Source organism: Ammodytes marinus (genome assembly GCF_949987685.1).
Source record: "Ammodytes marinus genome assembly, chromosome: 20".
NCBI lineage: Eukaryota > Metazoa > Chordata > Actinopteri > Uranoscopiformes > Ammodytidae > Ammodytes > Ammodytes marinus.
Genome location: NC_137224.1, coordinates 24,204,323 through 24,226,957, shown reverse-complemented (window position 1 = coordinate 24,226,957; position 22,635 = coordinate 24,204,323). Strand labels below are relative to the sequence as shown.

At 41.5% G+C, this 22,635-nt stretch overlaps 1 protein-coding gene across 1 annotated transcript in view; it reads right to left on the bottom strand.

The window, feature by feature from the left end:
- reep3b (receptor accessory protein 3b) overlaps positions 1-22,635 on the bottom strand; it is a 29,366-nt gene that overhangs the window by 3,280 nt on the left and 3,451 nt on the right. The window contains exons 2-7 of the mRNA XM_080048898.1: positions 14,031-14,103; positions 11,872-11,948; positions 11,483-11,603; positions 11,245-11,358; positions 4,916-5,069; positions 1,898-2,031 (exon numbers count right to left, since the gene is read on the bottom strand). Of these exons, the coding sequence (XP_079905024.1) occupies positions 1,898-2,031; positions 4,916-5,069; positions 11,245-11,358; positions 11,483-11,603; positions 11,872-11,948; positions 14,031-14,103 (673 nt within the window). The remainder of the gene's footprint in view (positions 1-1,897; positions 2,032-4,915; positions 5,070-11,244; positions 11,359-11,482; positions 11,604-11,871; positions 11,949-14,030; positions 14,104-22,635) is intronic.

The window sequence follows — 22,635 nt, the reverse complement described above, 5'->3', positions numbered from 1 at the left end:
TGTGTCAACAGGAATGTCTGGTTCATTTGAGACTGACTTCACCCTGGCAGCCCCCGGTTCTAATTCATAATAATAATAATAATAATAATAATAATAATAATAATAATAATAAAAATAATAATAATCATCTCAGGAGGAGAGTCATTTTAAGGCCAGGACATACTGGCCGATAATCGGCCATCGGACATGGTAGGAGAGTCTGGAGGGGGCCGGGACACAAATCTGTTTGGTGTGTTCGGTGACGTCGGTCGTCGTAGATGTCGTCGGGCTTCTTTTGAGCCAATTGAACATGTTCAATCGGCGTCGGGCAGTCTTTCAGTCGGAGCAATTTGATTGGTGGAGGGCTAGCGAATCAGTGAAGTCCGGAAGTGAGGCGGGTAGCACAAACAGCTAACAACAGCTAGCCATTGTTTTAATGTGTTTGTTTGTTTCGTTCAGCGAGTACTCATGGATCAACCCTTGTTGACTGCTCGACACCATGCTCGACACTCTGCTAAAAATGGTGCTCTTTATGGTCCATAAATATAAATACGTATTTCTATTAGGGCTGTCAAGCGATTAAAAAAATTTATCTAATTAATTACAGGCTCTGTGATTAATTAATCTAAATTAATCGCATACTTATATGACACTTTTATACCTGTTTGTAAACAGCTGTATAGCCTACTACAGTTTGTTTCTCTGTCTCTCTCTCTCTCTCTTGCGCGCGCGCTCGCTCTCCGTCTCTCGTAACTTCTGTCTCCTCCCCTCAGCCAGCTTTATACATGAACTAGCGCCGAATTTTCTCAAAAAAACAGCAGACAAAATTACGACTTTCCATCTCCCACAACAGACAACGCTGCACTGCCACCATTTCGTAGCCTACTCATGGGCAAAAACATTGACACACACACACGGGGCGGGTGCTAGACAGCTAGCAAACAAAATTGGAGGAAGATTGAGAGATATGGCCTACTCACTGTTTTGAACCTAGCCTACATTGTTGCACCCACTAAATAAATAATGCACGGACACTGCGGAGAATTAAGTAAGATGTCTTCCTACCTTCATGCATCCCATAAACCGTCCATAGAGCCCTCGAGTCGGCCCCTTTCCCCTGCTTCTCTCTTTACCTTTCTCCCTTTAACCCACGCGCCCGGCGCGGCGAGCTACAGGTGCAGCTCCGCACCACTTTTGCACCGGGTCAAAAAGCATTATAGAAGTGCGATTAATCTGCGTCAATTTTTTTAATCGCGTTAATTTTTCTGTGATTAATTAATCGAAATTAACGCATTAATTTGACAGCCCTAATTTCTATCTATGTTTATGGTCTAGAGAGCCGTCCCATCATTTCCGGCTTCCGTATTTTTTTTGGGCCACAATACAGATTAGTGCCGCCTGCTGTTATGGAGACATTACGTCCCGCGCAAGCGCAGAGCGTACGGAAAGTCAGCAGTCGGCTCGGTGTGTTCTTGACACTTTTTTGGCCGCGACGGGCAGACTGGAGCTGCCTGAATCAGCAGACTCCATTTTCGGGCGAGGGTCGGTAGTCGGACCGGTGTGTCCTGGCCTTTAAACAACAATGAAGTGTCTGCCAATTGGAGGGATGTGTGGAAGGTGTTTCAGTTACAGTATAGTGTCTGTGTCACAGATATTAAAAAGTGACTTTTCATGGTAGGTATAATATTAATTATTGTAAAGTGTGTGCATACACACTACACCTTTTGTTTGTTGTAATTGTTTTAAAAGTAACAAACACAATATGTACAAACTCTTGAGCGCCTTGTCTCTTTGACTTCTCCCAGTCCGGTTTTTAATTCATATTTTAATGTTCGTTCATCCATCTATAGAATTGGAAACAGAAATAATGATGGATGCTTCGTGTTGCTGTGTGAATAAAGAGCCTCATTTAACTCACGTCTTTGCGCACTCTGGAGCGTGTGATCTTGACACTCTGAGATCGCCTCAGTCCTTTCTGAGTGACAGCCTCGTCTTCAGAGAAGGTCGGCTCTGTCTCCTCATCTGACCTCTCCTCCTGCTCATAGTAGTAATCTGAAACACACACACACACACACACATTGATTCAACCTTTTGTTATATATTTAAAGGTGCACTATGTAACTTTGAGTGTGTTAGGAAGTGATATTTTCTATGGTATATTCTCATAACTGGATAAAAAAAAGAATCCCTGGAAAACATGTCCGGTCATGTTCTTGTCTTAATTGTGGTCCCAGGTGCATGAAAATGATGTTTTGATTAATGATAATGTAATTATTCAATAATAAGAATTACATGTAAAGTAAATATGTTTTGTGAACATTGTCTTATGGAAATTTTGGTTCCTTTGAATAAATGGCTTCTCCATTCAGCCTCTCAAGCTATTTTCATTAAAATCTACAGGCCACTTAAAAACTGTGCAAACTTTTTTGATTACCTTGCTGAACTTCTGTCAGTAATCTGTATGGAGTTTGACTGTTTATTAATTGTTGGAGAATATAACTAGGGATGGGGCCGATCCCATACAATATAGCTATTGGGTCCGATATGGCTGCAATCTACATATCGGATAAAGCACTTTGAATTGCCTTGTGTCTGAATAGAAATATACTTGTCTTTGCCAACATCCGTTTGTTTTAGTGTGCCCATTACATTTGTTGAAATCACACTAACCAGATACTAATATTACAAAATCAACTAGCTGAAGAAACTTCCCATGTCTATTCAATACTGTTGAGATCACAGTAAGCCCACTAATCAAACATCTGGTCTTAAATTTCACTGACTTCAATGAATAAACAAGAGCCCAAATATGTTCACTTAAAGGGTCGTCTTTGTGTGTTTTTTTTTATTATTTGTATTTAGCTTAGTAGTTATTTCATCAGCGAGCAGTGCCAACTATTACCAGCAGAGGTCAGCAGACATTAGGCAAAAAGTGATGTGCGATTGTTTATGGACAACAATGGAGCCCTACCCCTAACCCTATGGCTCAGAGGAAGAAGATTGATCAGTTGATGATACACACACTACCTGCTAGTAGATACATTCACTGGTTTGGCTCTGCACATGGGATTTATGAGACAATATAAATATAAAATGTAAATATCAAATGCTATTCTCTACGGAAAGTCACCAGAGGGTGTGTGATGTCATGACAGCAGTGAGAAGCAGATGAAAGAGCACAGAGAACATCTTCTGATCTTCTGTTTGCTAATGTTGTCTACAAGTCTCCCCCTCCCTCCACCCACCTAGCCTGGCACCGCCCACATGCTTCCGCTCAATTTTAATTTCCCTTCAGTAGTCAGTCTGGGTGTGCGGTATATAATGGTTTGCTAATGGTGTGCCCTAATTCACACCAAATCAGGCAAAGCAGGGAAGCATTGCAGTGATGTCTAAAAGTGGGAGTTTCACTTAATTAACATAACAGGACCCATTGTATGACATCAAGTTGTGTACTCTATTCTTCCCCCGATCCTATTCAAGGGATCTGGCCAATGCTAAATGCTTTTGCTCTTCCTTTTTTTTCTTCTTCATTACACATTGTCTTCCAGTACTTTGCCCTTACGTGATTGGCTGCCTTCTTTAAGTCTGCCGCTGCCGCTATGACCGTCACAGCCAAAGCAGACGGCCTCATTCCAAATGAATGAATTGTAGGGATGCACCGAAATGAAAATTCTTGGCCGAAACCGAAACCGAATAAAATTAAACAGTTGGCCGAAAGGCCGAAACCGAATACCGAAAGAGGCTTTTGCAGTTTTGTTTATTATTTAGTCAATTATTTCAACATTGCATACATGAACTCCCAAATGTTCTCCTCAAACATAGCCTACAACTAAAAAGCAACCCTAAATAAATAAAGAAACAGTAAAACCTTCAAATCTAAGAGTAAAATTAATATTTTACTAGGAATTAATTTGTGAAACACTCACTGATTTTTACCTTGACTTATAGTTATATGAGGATGAATCTACAAAAAGATCGACTTATTGCCTTTCTTCATTTTTTGCAGTGCAGGTTGAGTTGCTCTAAAAAAAACTGCACCACAGCTCCCACCGTAATGTCCAGACTTCAGAATTTGCATCAAAGCCCTGATCATAACAATGAGAGGCTTTAAACGATGTCCATGCTTAGGAGGTGATTGTAACTTTTTCGTCTGTAGACTGAAACTAACGGAGGGAGGCGGCTCACTGGACATGTAGTCGCGCTGTCAGTTTGCCGACATGGCTCTGTGTATTCAGGCTCGAGAAATGCAATCAGACCGTAGGAGCCTTTTCCCCCAACAGCGCTAACGGACAGGATATCTCCCGTTATCATTTTAGCTGTCAAACTAAAGTTTTTTTTGCGCGGCGGCCCTCACCGGCGAGGTGTCACTGTGAATGACACCGTTACCAACTGTCACAGAGTTTCACCGGGTGAATCGCTGCTTCGCTCGCGCAAGGCTTTTGTGTTTCTAAGGTGATTAAACATCAGTCTTGGACGAGCGTTTTAACTTTATGCTGCATAAAGCATTGCACTGTCTGCGCCATGTTTCATCCAGTTGCTCCCACACTGGACTCTGACATTTAAATCATGCACGCTCCAAACTGCTCCTGCTGCGCGCTCACAAAGAGACGTGGACTCGCATACACGGTTACGTCTCTCTTTACTGCCATTTCCTGATTTACAAGCGCGCAGCTCTTTTAAAAACATATTTCCTTAGTGTCATTTAGTTCGCCAATTTTCGGTAATGTTATTCGGCTTTTTAACTGTTTCGGGCCGAAACCGAAAATGACTTATTTTGCCATTTTCGGCCGAACTTTTTCGGTGGCCGAATATTCGGTGCATCCCTAATGAATTGTGTTTAAATGTTAGGAAAGATATTAAGGTTTTTGTGATTTAATTTTTCGAAACCCAGGTGCAGACCAGGAAAGCTTTGCAATGTGTGTGACTGTGTGTGTACCATCGTCATCAGCAGCATCGGTGCTCTTAGACCTCCTGATAGCGGGGTTGGCAGAGCGAGAGTTGTACTGGTAGAGCTGCTCATCTTGTTGGGTGATCTGGGACAGGTCATGCATACTCAGGCTACGCAGCTTCTCAGTGATGGCGCCCTGACCCTGTGAGAGAGACAAACAAACACACACACACACGTGAGTGAGTCGGTTCTGTAGTAAATGAGAATGGTTCAGTTATGGACTTGTGTGTACTTGGTTTTGTTTCACTGCAATATCCTTATTTCTGATCACAAGGTACTATTGCTCAGATGTATAACTTCAGCTCATCGATATTTGACACATTAGCTGACAGACTGCACTCACCTGTCCATAACAATTAAGTATAACAATAAATATTACGACTTCATAATGTTATTACAACTGAGTTATTAATATAAATATACAAACACAGTTGTAATAAAAATTATAATTTTTCTTATTAGCTTTATTCTCATTATTTTACATTTATATTACTGGAATAACATGGGAAATTATTTGTGGTTCAAATGTCGTAACAAATAGAAAATGTAATCGCATAACAGTATGTGTATGATGTAAAGTAGTTGGACATGTTTGTTAGTTTACTTAAGCTGAAGCTGACTACACTAACAAGTCAACCACCAACATGTTAAATCTTGTAGCCGTCTGGAGGGATGCTCCGAACAGTATCTGTCCATTTACATTCAATAATTGGACCAATGGTCATAAACGCTCCATGGTGTTTTGTTCCCCCAACTGAGCCTTGGAGGCAGTGTTGCCTGGAGCTGCCTGGAAGGCAGCAACTATAACCCTAACCATAACTGTTGTCCTCCCAACGCTGCCTTCCAGGCACCGTTGGAAGGATAAAACACCAAAGACTGTCCTAAACCCCATGAGCTCAATGAAAATACCTAATTAAAAACAGTCCACAACTCTTAATCAAAGGACATAGTTGCAATATGCAACATAATTACAACATGCATAGAGAAATATAGTTGGAGAAGTGAAACCAATGTCAAAGATGTTAAAGAATACAAAATCAAACAATAATTAGCATCAGATAAGACAATTCAACATTAAATGTAGAAGGTGATCATGTTGTCCCTGAAAAGTGTGACTGTGTGTGGTTTTTGGGTGTGTCTAAAATGATGTCTAATTGTCTAATATATAAGCATGAAAAATGTACCTAATAGAAAAGACAGAACAGAACAGAAAACAACAATTATGACATCATCACAGGAGTAACTCACAAAATGAGCAACAGGAAAAAGACAGTCAATTAAGGGAGTTTTTGATAAAACATAAAGCAAGTGAAAAATGGAACAGAGAGAATATGAAAAGTGCTCATGAAATGGTTCAAACACAAAACATGGCTGAGTTAAATTTATTTGAAAATACTGTTGATTCTTTATTAGAACACTAAGAACAAGAAGAAAATAATAGAAATAGAAAAGCAAAGGTCGGGGAACATGAGAGCATAATGTTGGTCTGAAATGGAAAGGGAAGGTTCAGTCCATGCTGCTTGCATGGTGTTTACCTCCCACAGTAGCCTGCCGAAGCACAGAAGCCTTGAAGAAAGATCATCAGTACAGAGAGAGGAAGAGAAACAAAGTCACATGAGTGTTAGCTAGCTGGCAAGCTGAAGAAGAGCCACACATCATCATCTTAACCCTATAGAAATACATAGAAAGAAGCCATTTTATGTGGATAGCAGTCTTGTAAAATCACTAGACGGCCGCACTGAGGCCAGGAGCACTACGTAAACAGGACGTCTCTGTAGCATCCCAAGCTAGCATATGTTTAAAAAATTACAGTACCAGAGATTAAAAGGTGGAATCAGTGATTCTGGAGAATGATTGTTGTCAAAAATCAGTGAAAATCTCCTCAAGTTATCCTACCTGTCTTGTAAAGAAATACAGTTTTATTACACAGCCTAGGCTTTGTAAACGGGCATGTTGTTAGCGACGGCCCATTCTTTACATATCATTTTGTGCCTCATACCATTTTGTGCCACAGGACCTCAAACCTTTTTTTTTTTTTACATTTTTTTTTTTGTAAGTAAAAGTACATTTTCTTGCTGTCAACTTAATCGATTGTTGTGCCAAAGCAAATTGATTCCTGTAGAAAAACTTCTGTCATACATGTTGATGAACTACCAACATGAAACCATGTGATGATGCTAACGGATGATTAGCCTGAATTGCTAAGAGAGGTAGTTTTTTCTCAAATTGTGGCAGTGGGGTAAAGTGAGAGTGTGTCTGTGCCCTCTTTTAATGAATCCATTATATTTAAGGTAGCAAGGAGACTAATTTGAACAGAGGCAATGAGGGTCGGATGTGGGGGTTGAATATAGTAGCTATAGTGATTGATTGTGATAGTATTTGATTAGTTACTTTCAAGTGTTTAGAAAAACTATTTGCTTAATTGATCAATTCTTTTACTAGTCCGACATTAGTTCTGGAATATGTGGTTGTCAAGCTAGCTGTCAGGATTCTAACTGTTACAACATTTGTTGTTGTCAGAGTGGAAAAAGTAAGTGGATTTGTTTACCCCCTTGATTTCTCTTGTCTGTCTCAGTTCACCCATAAGCTGGGGTAAAGTTAGCCTGGCACCGCCCGCCTACCTACTTCCGCTCAATTTTCATTTCACTTCAGTAGTCAGTCTGGGTGTGCGGAGTATTGAAGTCGCACGCCAGTTTCAGTTGAATGCTGCGTTCCTTTATACTCGGAACTCGGAAATTTACGACTTGGTAATTCCGAGTTCCGACTTGTCTGTGTTCCAGTGCATCTGCTCGGGAAAGTATGGACGCCTACAACCTTTCTCATCCAAATAACTAAACGTTAGGCTCTAGCAGGTTACTGTTGCCAGGTACCGGTAGATCCATAGACTACAATATGTAGTGAAGTCGGAAATTTCTGAGTTACCTGTACAACTGGAACACAACGCCAGAAGCCGGCTCATGACATAAAACCAAACATTATGCGATTGGTTGGCTAATCCAGAGTGGCACTGGGCAGATCCAATAGTTTTAAACTTCAACAGACAGCCGCCTCCAAGTGAGTGAACGTTTGACAATAGCACAGTTCCAGACCTTCTGTACAAATGAAATAAAGTACGATGGTCTGGTTGGACCAGGCTAGGGTAAAGTGAGACACAAGACAACTTTTTTAAAAATCATATTTTCACTGCCCTTCATCCTGAATACATTCTGATCATTTCCATTGCTAGGAAACATCCTGATTTAATGGGAAATGTGTATGTAAGGTTGTTACCTAGAAAGGCCAATGTGTGGCGCTGTCTTAACGCAATTTGTATGGTATGCCCCTTATGAGCCAACGTAGTTTAAAGAGGACCTATGATGCTTTTTGACTTTTATGACCTATAAACGTTGTTATGATGATTCATAGTCATGCTTAACCATACTAAATTATCAAATAATGACTTACATGCATTTCGACGTATTCCCTGCTGACCGTCTGGGGTGTCTGTGCCGAGCACTAAACACTATTCTAGCCAGTCGAGAAGTCACGTCTTCAAAGCGGTCTACCCTTTCATAATTCGTGATGTCGCATAAAAATTGGTGACGTGACCACGCGGATGTTTCCATGTATGGTAATGCTGTCACTTCCCTGTTCGCGTCTGCCTCGCGCCCTTATAGGTCCATGCTCGCGCTTCCCGCCACTGAAAGTGTTCCAGAAGGAAGGTAACCAATCACAACGGAGTGGGGTTTGCAGGAGGGGGGGGGGGAGGGTAGCGGAGATGGCCGATGCACAGGCGGAGGGAGCGGAGATTGCCGAAGCACACACACTCAAGTGTTGACAGGATGTGCTGGATCGCCAAAATAAGAGAAAGAGCTTCCCGAAAATCTACATAGTTTTTTGTGATGTGATTCGTGTCAGGTTGCTCTATAGCAGTGTAAAACAAGAAATTAAGACCAGAAAAGTAGTATAATAGGTCCTCTTTAAGCTTGTTGCGTGCGCGGGCGCCATCTTGTTTCATTGTTTACTGTGTCCTGAATACAAGGTGAGCGGTGTTCACGTCTTGCACAATCTTGTTAATATCCATGTTTAAACTACCCATCCGGTCGGTTTGTTTAGTTCATATTTCACTTTGTGTACGCAATCTAGAATATGAAAGTTTCACTTTTTGAATTAATTTTTTTAAGATGCACATGTACATATTGAAAAACAGGACTGGAAATAAAGAACTGCCTCAATAGTTAAAGCAGTATGAAAGGTTATTTTCAGAAAAACAGTCTCTACTTTAGAGAGGCTTTACAGGTGCCTTGCATAATAAAAGGATGGTGCATAGTAGCAGCCTGAAATGTGTGGAGGTTTAGTCAGTTAAAATGACATGCTAAAAAGGCCATGCACCCCTGCTCTACATTCTGAGAAACATTTCATTTATAAAGCAAAGCAGTTTGTTTCAGGATAAGTTTAGCCTTGCTGTTAACATAAAAGACACATCTCCATGGTAACTTATGTGCCTCTGCTTTTGTGTGAGCGAGTCACGGCTAATGTAGGCCAGGATAACCAGAATATCCCAGCTTAATCCCTTATCTTGCTTTTGAGGGATAATCTGAAACAAAGATGATGATGCAATGCTGATGAAACCAGTTCACATACTATCTGGTTTTTGAGTGTGATAAAGCAGGCACAGTGAGCACATTATACAGGTAATAACAGGTTGAATTAAAACACCTGTACAAAAAGTTTAAAGGCACTGTATCCCTGCAACCATCAGGTTACTGAATGATCACAAGAGTCAGGAGTAGGTGGGTGGTTGTTACTGACAGGTTGAAACGAATATGAGTTGAATTTGTGTGTTGGACTGCTGTTGATTTATGTTATTTTCTACCTCGTACTGCTTTTTATAGTATTTATTTTAATTATTTTTTACTGTGAGACTGGAACTGTGAACTAAATTGCCCTTCTTGGGATAAATACAGTTTTTTCTGAGTCTGATTCTGATTCTATGCGTTAGCTCAATCTTTCAGTTTCTTACAAAGGGCACATAGAAAATAGAAGAATTACGCTCAGAAGGTCTATCCTCCTCGGTAAAACCACATCTCTTTTTACAGAGAGAGAACGGGAGTCATACCCCAGCCGCTGTTCAGGCTACAGCTACTGCAATATAACGTAAAGAACTAAAGACAAGCAAACCCAGAGCTGATGTGACGGAGGCTAAATGTAGCTATGGTCTCAACTAGCCCCGTCTCCAGCTCTCCTGATATTCCAGCCCATTCGTATGATATTGAGTTCAGCAGTGTGATGGGGAAGAGAGGTCCTTCCGTCAAGTTGTGAATACGGGAAGTGTAGTCACTAACATAACACTCATAAACATAGCTACAGCCTGTCAACACTCAGCTCTAGTAAAGAAAAGGAATACAAACAGGTGACGTGCCCGTAACATATCAGAAATGTTGTCTTAATTTGATTAAATAGATTTCAACTTAAAATAGTGTTAGGGTACAACATGCCATTCAATGGTGAATTTGTGGTAAATAAAGACATCTGAAGTAAAATGATAATGACAGTCAGTGTTTCCCACATGTTGAGAATGTACTTTTGGTGATGGGTGGCACAGTGTGATTTAAACTGGGTACATGAGGCCCTTTAACTAACAACAAACACACCTGTAGCATGGGCCGCACACATGGCTGCACCACGATAGCACTATCACTGACTGACAATGGGGCGACCGTGGCTCAGGTGGTTAAGCGGGTTGGCCAATGATCGATCCAAGGGTTGGCGGTTCGATCCCCGCTCTGCCACCTGTGTCATGGTTGTTGTGTCCTTGGGCAAGACACTTCACCCACCTTGCCTCGTGTGAATGTGTATGACTGCTGTATGTTTGAGGTGGTGGTCGGAGGGGCCGTAAGCGCTGAATGGCAGCCACGCTTCTGTCAGTCTGCCCCAGGGCAGCTGTGGCTACTATGGTAGTTTACCACCACCAGTATGACTGTGTGTGAATGAATGGAACCTGGAACCCTGTAAAGCGTCTTTGAGTGTCTTGAAAAGCGCTATATAAATCCAATCCATTATTAGGCCTACTACATTTGATTTAATAATTTTTTTTTTTTTTTTTTTTAAATAATGGAATAAGGGTTTTATCTACCAGGGTGGGTCTCAAGTAGAGCCTGTGCGGGAAACACTGACATGCATTTCTGATTAAAATAAATAAATATTGGAACATCAACACATTAAAAGAAAACATTTAATACTGAGGAGAACATGTAGAATTCTCGGAGCTGACTCCAGATAGGCGGTTGATGATGATAGAATATTAAGAATTGCCATAAGAGATAAGAAGAGCTTGCCTTGACGGCTGCAGTGACGGCGGCGGTGGCTGCAATGCTCAGGCCCTGTCTGCCAAAGTTGACCATGGTCTCGTAGCTCCTCTCTTTGGCCTGCACAATATAGTCATCTATCTCCTACAGGGGACACAAGCAGTTGAATCAAGGAGACAGTTGAATCAAGTCAAAACGTAGCTTGACTAAATACTATCTTAGACAAAGCCCACCAGACATAGTGAGAAGCAGACATGAGTGATCTTACCCTCTCTCTGGAGGACAGCAGAGGGTGCAGACACTTCCTGTAGATGAGACTGGCCCCTCTGGTGTATGGAGACAACAGCCAGATCACCACGGCTACCTTTAGCTCGTAGTACAGAGGAAACCTGGACGCACGCACCTCAACGCATTAGTTAACACTTTGTTTTTGGTTTGTCTTTTTACTAAAAATGGCTAAATATCCACATATCAAAACAATGATAATGACATTTGTAATAGTGATCGATTCATCTTATCACTGTAACACAACGTACATTCAAGAGAACTGTAGAGAGTTTGGGATGAGGATTAAAAAAATAGATTGTTATGTGCATTTTTTGTGTAGCTGTGACCTGAGATAAGAAAACCATAAGTGTGTGCTTGTGTGTAACTCACCATGCCAGTGTTAGGTCAGTGATTGTCTCCAGCACAGTGTACAGGGCAAACACAATCCAGTACATCATCCATCGCACCTACACACACACACACACGCACACACACACACGCACACAAAATAAAGAACAGAATTTCAGATTTAGAATTCTCTTTATGAGATTTTGTGCTATTTGCTGTTCTCCCCGCTGTCCTGCTTTCCATGCTCTACTGACTGGATTATCATATCAATGCCAGGGGTAGAAGTTGGTCACATAGCAGCGCAGGTATTAGCCAGATCCAGTTACTGCCGCATGACAGAGCACACACTCACACTGGAGAATGAAATTTCAGTATGAGTGTGTGCGTGTGTGTAAAAGGGCGCACTCACACCAGGCCATCTGTACCGTGCCTAAGTAAGTTTGCCCCCATAAGTCTAGATAGTTTGACCAGTATGAGTGCACCATCCGTACTCATGTACAGTACACTCCCTCGACCACGGCACACTTGGGAGAGGTGTACTCAGGCCACAGTACAGCTGATAATGAGCCAACACGAGCACAATCACAGAGACATAAGTTAGAGACATGGCCAAGGTAAGGAAGGCTGAAACCCGACCACCACTGAACAAAACACACACAAGTTGAAACGTCAAGACTGGGCCAAGAAATATCTGAAGATAGATTTTTCAAAGGTTTTATGGACTGATGAGATGAGAGTGACTCTTGATGGACCAGATGGATGGGCCCGTGGCTGGATCAGAAACGGACAGAGAGCTCCACTTCGACTCAGACGCCAGCAAGGTGGAGGTGGGGTACTGGTATGGGCTGGTATTATTAAAGATGAGCTAGTTGGACCTTTTCGGGTTGAAGATGGCCTCAAAATCAACTCCCAAACCTACTGCCAGTTTCTAGAAGATAATTTCTTCAAGCAGTGGTACAGGAAAAAGTCTGCATCTTTCAAGAAGACCATGATTTTTATGCAGGACAATGCTCCATCACATGCATCGAAGTACTCAATTGCATGGCTAGCCAGTAAAGGCCTTAAGGATGAAAAAATAAAGACATGGCCCCCTTCCTCACCTGACTTAAACCCTATTGAGAACCTGTGGGCCCTGCTTAAACGGGAGATTTACAGTGAAGGAAATCAGTACACCTCTCGGAACAGTGTCTGGGAGGCTGTGGTTGCTGCTGCACAAAAAGTTGATCGTCAACAGATCAAGAAACTGACAGACTCCATGAATGGAAGGCTTGTGACAGTTATTGAAAAGAAGGGTGGCTATATTGGTCACTGATTTGTTTGTTTTTTGACATGTCGGAAATTTTTATTTGTACATTTTGAGTTGTTTTATTATTCTCACTTTAACAGATGAAAATAAACAAGTGGAGGAGATTAAGATTGTTTCCAGCAATTATATTCTTCATGAATGACTTGTGGCAGTTCCATGCGCAACAGGGATGTCACTCGTGTCAGTTTTACGCATGGTGCTTTACGGAAGGAAATGTGGGGGTCTGTATCTCTGGCGATGCCACAGCGATCGCAGGGACTTTCATTTGTGTCATTAAACTTATAAATCGGACTGTATTTCATATAAAAAGGGACACAGCGATGACTGTAGCCTCTTTAATAACAAACTGATAAAAACGATCCGACTGTAGGCTATAGTGTATCACGTATAAAGTATTTTCATATTGACGGACATCGCATCCATGCAGTTAATGCTGATTGTCAAGTCAGTTAGATGACTAAAAAGTACTTGTTCATATAGTTTGAACACTTTGTGAATCAGAGTGAATGGTATTCGGCTAAAATATCTAATAGCATACTTCAAATATGTGATATACACTATATCCAGTTGGATCGTTTTTAACAGTTTGTTATTAAATACAGTCATCGCTGTGTCCGTTTGATATGAAATACAGTCAGATTTATTAGTTATATGACACAAGTGAGAGCTGAAACATCCCTACGGTAGAGCTAAGAAGGCTCTGAGGGCGCTCCAGACCAACCTTACCAACGTATGACGTACGAAAGAGGGAAAATATTACAACTTTAAAACTGAATCAACTACTGAATAGTCAAACTATATCTTCAATAAGACAAAATTATAGTTTTTCAAAGTGTTCTAACTGGTTCTCTATGTAAAAGTATATCATGATGTTGAGTGATGCTTGTGAACTTACATATTCCTTGACATTCTTGGTCTTGACAGCTTTATAGGAGTAGTATGCAGGATACAGAGTCCCAAACACCAACCTGCACAGTGAGAAGACATAACATGAAGCACATCCTTTCTTTGACATTCACATTTTAAATAACCTCATTTACTCATTTGCAAAAATTTCCTGCCAAGTTGTAAATGTAGGAAGATAAACTGCTGGAGTGTTCTCAACACCGAGAGCTCCGATGTATCTGGCTAAAGATGTCACAGGGAGTTGCAGTTTGCGCAATTTAAAAAAAAAATTATGTTTAAAAAATTATGGAAAATTACAGATCAAAGGAGACATCGTAAAAATGGCTTCAGTGGAAAGAGAGGATAATCAGAATCAGAATCAGATTTATTTGTCATTGCACCATTACAGAACAACAAAATTTAATTTCAGTTCACACCCCACCAAGAAACATAGAAGACAGTGACAATAACATGGGTGGACAGGAGAGAGTGTAACTGTAGGTTCGTCTAGCATACGCTGCGCTCCTATTTCTTAGAAGGAAAAGGAGAACAACAGGGAAAGACAGGTTAAAAAAAATGCCAATCTCGAACTACGTTCCTTATGGGAGAGCAGTGCGTGATCAGTGAAAAACAACCTTAGCACAATAAGCAACATGATAAACACCACAAACAATAAGACTCGTAGACATTGCACATTAAAAGGAACGGGTTAGGGGTTTATGGGACGGTAGGTGTCACAGCCCAGGCACCAGGGGGCGTACGCAGCCGACAGGCGCCCCGCCCGCAGCATCCGGTCTGCAACGAACGATAACGATGAGTAAACAAAATTCATTGGGAAAATGGAAAGCATGTCTGTTGTGCAAGGTCAATGAATAATGAGAACGAAAATTGACTGTGTATTGGACTGCAGCTGCTTAAAAATAAATAAAAAAAAGAGCAAAATCATCAAAAACAAAAAAACATCAACAAAATTGTGTTTTTTTTATTTTATTTTTATTTATTTTCTGTAACAGTAACTGTGTATCTGTGTATCTGAATCCGATGAAAATGGGGGCGGGACCTGATAAGCCTTTGGCTTCTTCCGTCACCCTTCGGACAACACAAAGTAAGATGTATGAATATGTGAAAGAGAAAATTGTGTATGTGTGGAATTGTCCGAAAGAATAATAAATAAATAAAAAAAAATGTGCTAGTATTCTCATTTTGATAATAGGGATTTAAGGATATGAAATTTTGAGTACGATACGATACTGCGATTGATATCACGATACGATATTAAGTGCGGAATTCATTTCTACCCCCTCAAATTAAATGGTGTACCGCTGATTTAAAAACACCCACGAATAATTCAAATTTTTATATCTTATTGAGAAGAGATTTGAGAGATTTAAACAACTTATCACCAAAACAAAGACACTGCTTCTCTACTGCTTTTTTAAAGAAGAAATAGGAATTTTAAATCTAAACTTAATTTTGGCACGTCTGTAACTGTAAAAGTATGCATAAAATAAAATAATTTAACAATAGTGTGATAATTTTCCCATTTTTTTTATGTTTTATTTGATCAACTCTATTTTATTCAACACTATTTTTACAAGCCATGCTTTTACCTTAAAAGGGACTCTTACCGATCCTGCAATTGAGAATTACAGCACTATCATACCATCCCGCCTCCCTCCAATGCCCCACCAGAAAATCAGAACCAGCGAGAACAGCCTGGGACTCAGAACACAAGAGAAGACCCAACTGGATTATAATGCCTCGTTTCCACCGAGTAGAGCGGGTCGAATCGGAGCGGTTCGGTCCGGGTAGTTTGGCTTTTCATTTGCCAAAAGTTGGGTAGGGTACGGTTTGAGCGCACCTAAACGCTCTGAGCCGCTCCAAATCTCAGTACTCCTCCGTAGGGGTACTAGCCGCCTGAAAGGGTGCCGAAAATGCGGAGCTACACACTGCCGTCATTTGATTGGCCGAAAGAATCATTTCCGCCATGTGTAGTCACCTCGGCAAGAGTCTTGTGTTTTGGCGAAAATGTGAGCATTGCAGTTTATTGTGTGGTCCTCGTCAATAAATTAATCAGTTGGTTACACTGTGTCCCACTGCGTAGCTGCCGCAGCCAGCACTGTTCGCTCACTGTCTCTATGAGTTGCACCGAGCCGTCTCTGTGTGTTTACGCCATAGCCTAGATAGTAGTAAATACACGCTCACAACAACACGGGGGGAATAAATAAAAAAGCGGCTGGTTTGACCGAGCAAAAACGAGAGACCGCTGGCTTGACCACAGTTGGTCGAAAGAATAATTTCCGCCTTGTGTAGTCACCTCGGCTAGAGTGAAGAGAGTCTTGTGTTTTGGCGAAAATGTGAGCGCGGCACTGTTTATTGTGTGGTGTTTTCCCTCGTCATTAAATGAATCAGTTGGCTACACTGTGTCCCACTGCTACGATGTCACGAAGCTGCCGCAGCCAGCGCTGTTCGCTCACTGTCTCTATCAGTTGCACCAACAACAACACGGGGGGAATAAATAAAGAAGCGGCTGGTTTGACCATGCAAAAACAAGAGACCGCTGGCTTGACCACAGTTGTTCCACAGCCCGATAGTTTGACCCACATTCTGGCGGCGGCTATCGCAGTCCAGCCTAAACCCCGCCCCACCAGTAAGGGTAGGGTCATAAACCCCGCCCTACCAGTAATGGTAGGGTCGGCGGTGGAAACAACACCGAGATTCTTAAAAGTGAGCTGTCCCGCTCTGAGCCGCTCCGACCCGACCCGCTCTACTCGGTGGAAACGAGGCATAACATCAGCCTGTCATACTCTACAACTAGGCCTACCCTACATTCCAGCCCTGAAGGTTACAGGGAAAGATGAGAAGGTGCTCTTTCCGTGTGGTTGCCCCAAGTCGTCTTCCTGGTGTATTTCCTTGGCATGATGGCTTTTCCACAATGTCTATGACATTAAAATAAAACATATGTCATGTAATATTACATTAAAATATGTTTAAGACTAAACTTACCGTGTGCCTTATGGTGGGGGAAAGTGAGACAGTGGCTCACTTTCCCCCACAGCATTTGGCTCACTTTCCCCCACCACCACAATTTGAGAAAAAAACTACCTCTCTTTAGCCTGGAAATCCAGACCCTGATATCTTGAACGATAGAGGGTCTGGCGACGATCAATTGTAATTTCCAACTCAAGGGGCGGCTCCTACTCGTGCATTTCAAATGCCACTGCACGCAGTTGGATAGCACTACAACCAATCAGAGCGATGCACAAGGCGACGTAAGCCCCTTTCGTTTAGCGAACAGCTGTTAAACTGTTAAATTAAACGTTTGCCGTTGTCGGTCGGCAAAATAGAACATTCCACTTACTTGCTAATGAAAGATTTGAGTGCCGTCTTCCAAATCGTTAAGGGTCGAGGCCAAAGCAGTCTCAAACTCACACAACATATCCGCAGCCATCTCTGATGTTTACTATCATGGCTTCGACGTCGCATGCACGTCACTGTCGACATCCGGTTACGTCCTCCCCAGAGTACCATATAAGGGGCTCTGGCGCGCTCGCCAGATTTCTGGTTTTCTTGATAAGCTTCAACGGAGCGTGTCCAGACCAACACGCGCAGCAAATTTAATTTGCCAGCGCCTAGTGGCAGGTCTGGGAATGCCAGGCTAACCTCTCTTAGCATTTCAGGCTAATCTTCAGTTATCAGCATCACATGGTTTCATATGTTGGTAGTTCATCAACACGTATGATAGAAGTTTTTCTACGTGAATACATTTGCTTTGGCACAACAGTTGATTAAGTTGACAGCAAGAAAATTTACTTTTACATGCAAAATACCTATTTTGGTGAAAAAAACATGCTTACCACAGCACCATGAGGGGAAATGAGAGGGGCTTGAAAACATATATCTCACATGACCACAAATGTTTTCCGTTGCCTAGATACAGGGGGTGGCTCACATTACCCGATGCCTCAGATTCCCCCGTTCTCCCCTATATTGTTACATCCCTATTTGATACCCATTGGTTTGACCCTCCACACAAAACTAAAGATGTGGGAGGCCTTGTATATACTGCTGTGATTGGTTGTTGATTTGATTATTCAACAATTCCAAACTTTCAAATGAATGTGTATGTATGACATACATTGTGTGTACACATTATATAACATTATAACATATATACAATATATTTTTGTTCATATACGTGTTGAATCGTTTTATATATAAAACGATTTAACACGTATATATGAACAAATATTGCTTACTTCCTCTTTAATGCAATAATTCATGCAAAATAGGATCCCACACCAAGCAGTGGATGAATGAAAATATCTATTAAAAGTGCAACATTTCTGTATTATAAATAATTTTCTTGATTGGCTTTATGGAATATTCTAATATTTTGAGATGCTGAATTTTTTATTTTCATGAGCTGTAGCCAGAAAAGTTAGAAGTAAAACAAAAAAATGCTTGAAATATCACTATGTCTTATACATCTCTAGAATATATGGAACTTTCACTTTTTGAATTAAATTACATTAAAAAAACGCTTTTCCATGATATTCTAATAATATGAGTTTCATTACATTACATTTTATTTAGCCGACGCTTGTATCCAAAGCGACTTCCATTAAGTGCATTCAACCATGAAGGTACAAACTCAGAACAACAGGAATCACGTAAGTACTATAGCTTCAAATAAACCAAACTACAAAGTGCCACACCAGTTTCACCTGTAAATATTCAATACTAAGAATAAAAGCAAATATGTTTTGTAAACTTGTAAAGGCTCTGCAAATGTAAACGTATTCCGCTCTTCTCAAACTGCATAGTGCACCTTTAATACCAAAACTACCATCTTTCTATTTCCCTTCCCTTCCTCCTCATTTTCTTCCAAGTTCAACACCTTCTCCCTCTCTCTGAGAGCAGCTGAGAAAATAGCCTTTCCTTTGGGCCTGGACTCTGGTTCCCTGATTTCCTGACACCCAACACCACGACAACCACATAGAGGAAGGGGGAGTACAGGAGCACGAGAGAGAGAGCGAGAGAGAGAGAGAGAATAAGAGCACTAAAACAAACACACAGCCATGCAGAGAGGGAGAAACAGGGGAGCAAGAGAAAAAAACTCCAGAGATCTCCAAGATTTGAGCTTCCACCATCTGGTTTGAGCTTTAGGAAAAGGAATTTGATTACATGACTTTTCCTCTAAAAACACAGAGGGTGGATTGTTGAACTGCTGCTACAGAGAATGAGATTGGTAAGAGTCCAGGGGGCAAGATGTGTAAAACAGTGTACCGTGACACAACACTATTTGTTAAGACTCATAGACCAGAAGGTACGCCTGATTGTTTTATACATCGAATGGCGCTTTTACACTACATGGCTCTACTCTACTCATCTTTTTTTGTTTTCCTATAGTGTAAAAGTCCCTGGTACCTGGTATGTACTTTTTTGGTCACTACTCCGTCAAGTCTCCAGGGACCAGGGGCCTCATTTATAAAGCTTGCTGCGCACAAAAACCTTACGTAGACAGGCAGAAATGGCGGTAAAATGTGCGGTGGCAAACGTTGGTATTTATAAAGAAATTATTTGCGGAGAATTGCGCGTATTCCCACGCCAACTTTTGACCATGCGTAGAGCTTCCGCAAGGTTTTCCTGACTCGGGGAATCAGCGACCCTCAATGGCAACACCATGAAATAAAGCTCAGTCATCAGAAAAACACACACATATTACTGTGGAATGCTTGACATCCAATATATTTAATCAATTATATGTATGAGCGTACTTATAGTTTCGAATATAGGCCACTGTAGTATATTGCATGCAGTTATGATGTTGGTTGATTTACTTATTAAGTAGGTCTTTACATGTTTAGGTTATATCTTTTAATTGAATCTTATAGCGCTACTCTATAATAATATACGTCGGGAGGTGTGTCCGTGACGTGAGTGGCCAGCGGGAGAGCAAGCCTATATTTTAGGCGGTGTGTCAAAGACGTTTTTTTACAAAGTTAAAGCCAACAAATGTATTTAAAACTGTATATTTCGTGTGTGTGTATATATATATATATATATATATATTTATACAGCAGTTGGTTCTGAGCGAGTGATTTGATTGGACGAGAGACCTTCTGAGCGTTCTGAAGGAGTGCTGATATTAGCGAACAACATCACTCGGGACTGTTCACCAAACTGTAGACCAACTGTCAAAATCACTCCGCGGCTCACTGATGAGCCGTAGCTTCACTTGTGTTATCTGTGTGTGTGTGACTCAGGTTGACTGTGGCGAGTCTCTCCCCTGTGAGAGGGCATCGCTGCCACACACAGACACACAGACAGAGACAGTGTACGGTAGTCGCTCACACTCACGTTACTGAAGACAGCAATAGTGTGTGGAGATAAACTCAGGCTGCTGAATAATACGAGCGCAGCATAGCTTTAGCCTAGCATAGCTTTCCCACCTCATTGTATAACGTTACTTCCCCCGGGCCGAAATACACTCATAAACTCTGGGAAATGAAGCGTGTGGGTTTGGATTGGGCAGCGGACCTTATTACCAACTAGATTAAGATCCGCCGTTCCGTTTCTTTGGTGATTTTTACGGGACATCGGGCCGCCGTGGTTAATGTGACCAGAGTAAACAAAGCAAGACGAGCTCACTCGCGTAAAGTTGTTGCTTAGCAACGCGCTCCGCTCTGACTGCTGTTGTCGAACTATTTGTGTTGGCGGAAGCAAATATATTCTTAAATGATTAAAGATAACATTTTAAAGTTAACTTGTGAATTTCAGTTGTAAAACTGCTGTATAAAAGCAATAGCACACTCGAGGTCGCATGTTGTCGCTCTATATCAGCACTGCTGTGTTTCTCTTCGGCACTCGGCCTGCGGCCTCGTGCCTACGACCGAATCACAGCAGTGCTGATATAGAGCGACAACATGCTCTCTCTCGTGTGCTATTGCTTAAATATCGAATTTAGCAAATCATTACATGCATCTCTTTCCTATAGCAATTCACCCTGGCAGTTTTAACTACAAGATGACGTTGTTGGAAATGTGTGGATCTCACGTGAGGGAAACAATGCTCTGGAATAAACTACAATGCATTATTTCACTTCTCAGAACACATTTTATATACAATACGTGACATTTCACCGTTGGGCAAAACTGCTTTACAAAGACTACTGACTGTGCCAATCATGATATGTGATAAATGCGCGCGTGCGTGTGTATGTGTGCCAGAAACTGCAGCACATTTCTTCCTTCCCAGCCACTTTCTTTGCGGCCGGCCTCCCTTTTTTCCTCATGTCAGTCAAAATTCCGTGCTTATTAAGAGCGTCATCATATTCAGGAGCTATTTAGCATTCGCCATGTATGGTAGATTGTGGGATGAAACTGGGAGGTGAAGTGGGATGACACGGGGTGGAGATCGTCTGCGCACAATTCACCGCAGGTGGGTATTTATAAAAGGGAAGATTGCGTGCAGGTGTGCGCCACACAGTTTTATAAATCTGACGCAATGTTTTAGGATGGTTTCTACGCACACCGTTATAAATGAGGCCCCTGGTACTAGAGGGTGAGGTGAAACACTGCAGACCACTGGCTGGCAGGCTGGCCTTAAGTTAACCTGGCATACTGGGGCTGAGAGCTTTGGTGGGCCACCAGACAGAGGGTCTTACAATGACAATGTGTAAACGCTTTGTTTGTCTAGAGCACTTAACGTATTTGTGACTGGTCCCTCTGAGCCAGATAACACCACCATATTTATATTAATGATTGACTGTGGCGGGGACAACGGGCATGCCCTGGACCCCCTCATTGGGGGATTGCGCATGCCCACTCCGTAGTATTTTTTTTAACCTTTTTAGTGTTCAAATGTAATAAATTCACTCGGAGCTCCCGGTCACACCACAACTTATCGCCCTAACAATGGCGCCAACAACACTTTCCCATAATGTGAAGCTGACAGCGATTTATTAAAAAATAAAATAAAGAAAAGGAACAGTGCTTCCTGCATTTGGGTCGGATCGAGTCCGGCCAAATTCACACCACAAACGAACTGCAGCAGAGTGCGTTTGGAAACGCACCGAGACTACCTCTTCAGCTGGGTCTCGGAGCGCTTGTTTGGTCCGCCCCCGAGTGCGATTGCTGTATTCACACCTGCCTGAAAGATGCGCACCGAAGGCGGGAAGTGCACCTGAGTTTATTTCAACCGAATTAAACACGGCAGGTGTGAATACACCCTTAGAGCCTAAATAAACTGTGTCCAATCGGGCCCGACCGATATGGATTTTTGGGTGCCGATGCCGATTATTTTCAGAGAAAAATTACGATAAAATCGGCCAATTACTATTTTTTTAAAATCCCATAAATATATATTGACAAATATATATTTATGGAATTTAAAAAAATAACAATCAAATTAATTAATAAAAATTTACTTTTTATTTATTGAAATATGCATTATCTAAAAAAATAAATAAAGTGTTACAAATATGTCTAAAGTGACATGACGCATTTTTAAACTCAGACATTAAGCATTTTATGTAGCTGCACCCAACCCTCTGGAACTCCCTCCCTGCAAACATCAGCATCTCAGACTAAATAAACTCATTCAAAAGTCAA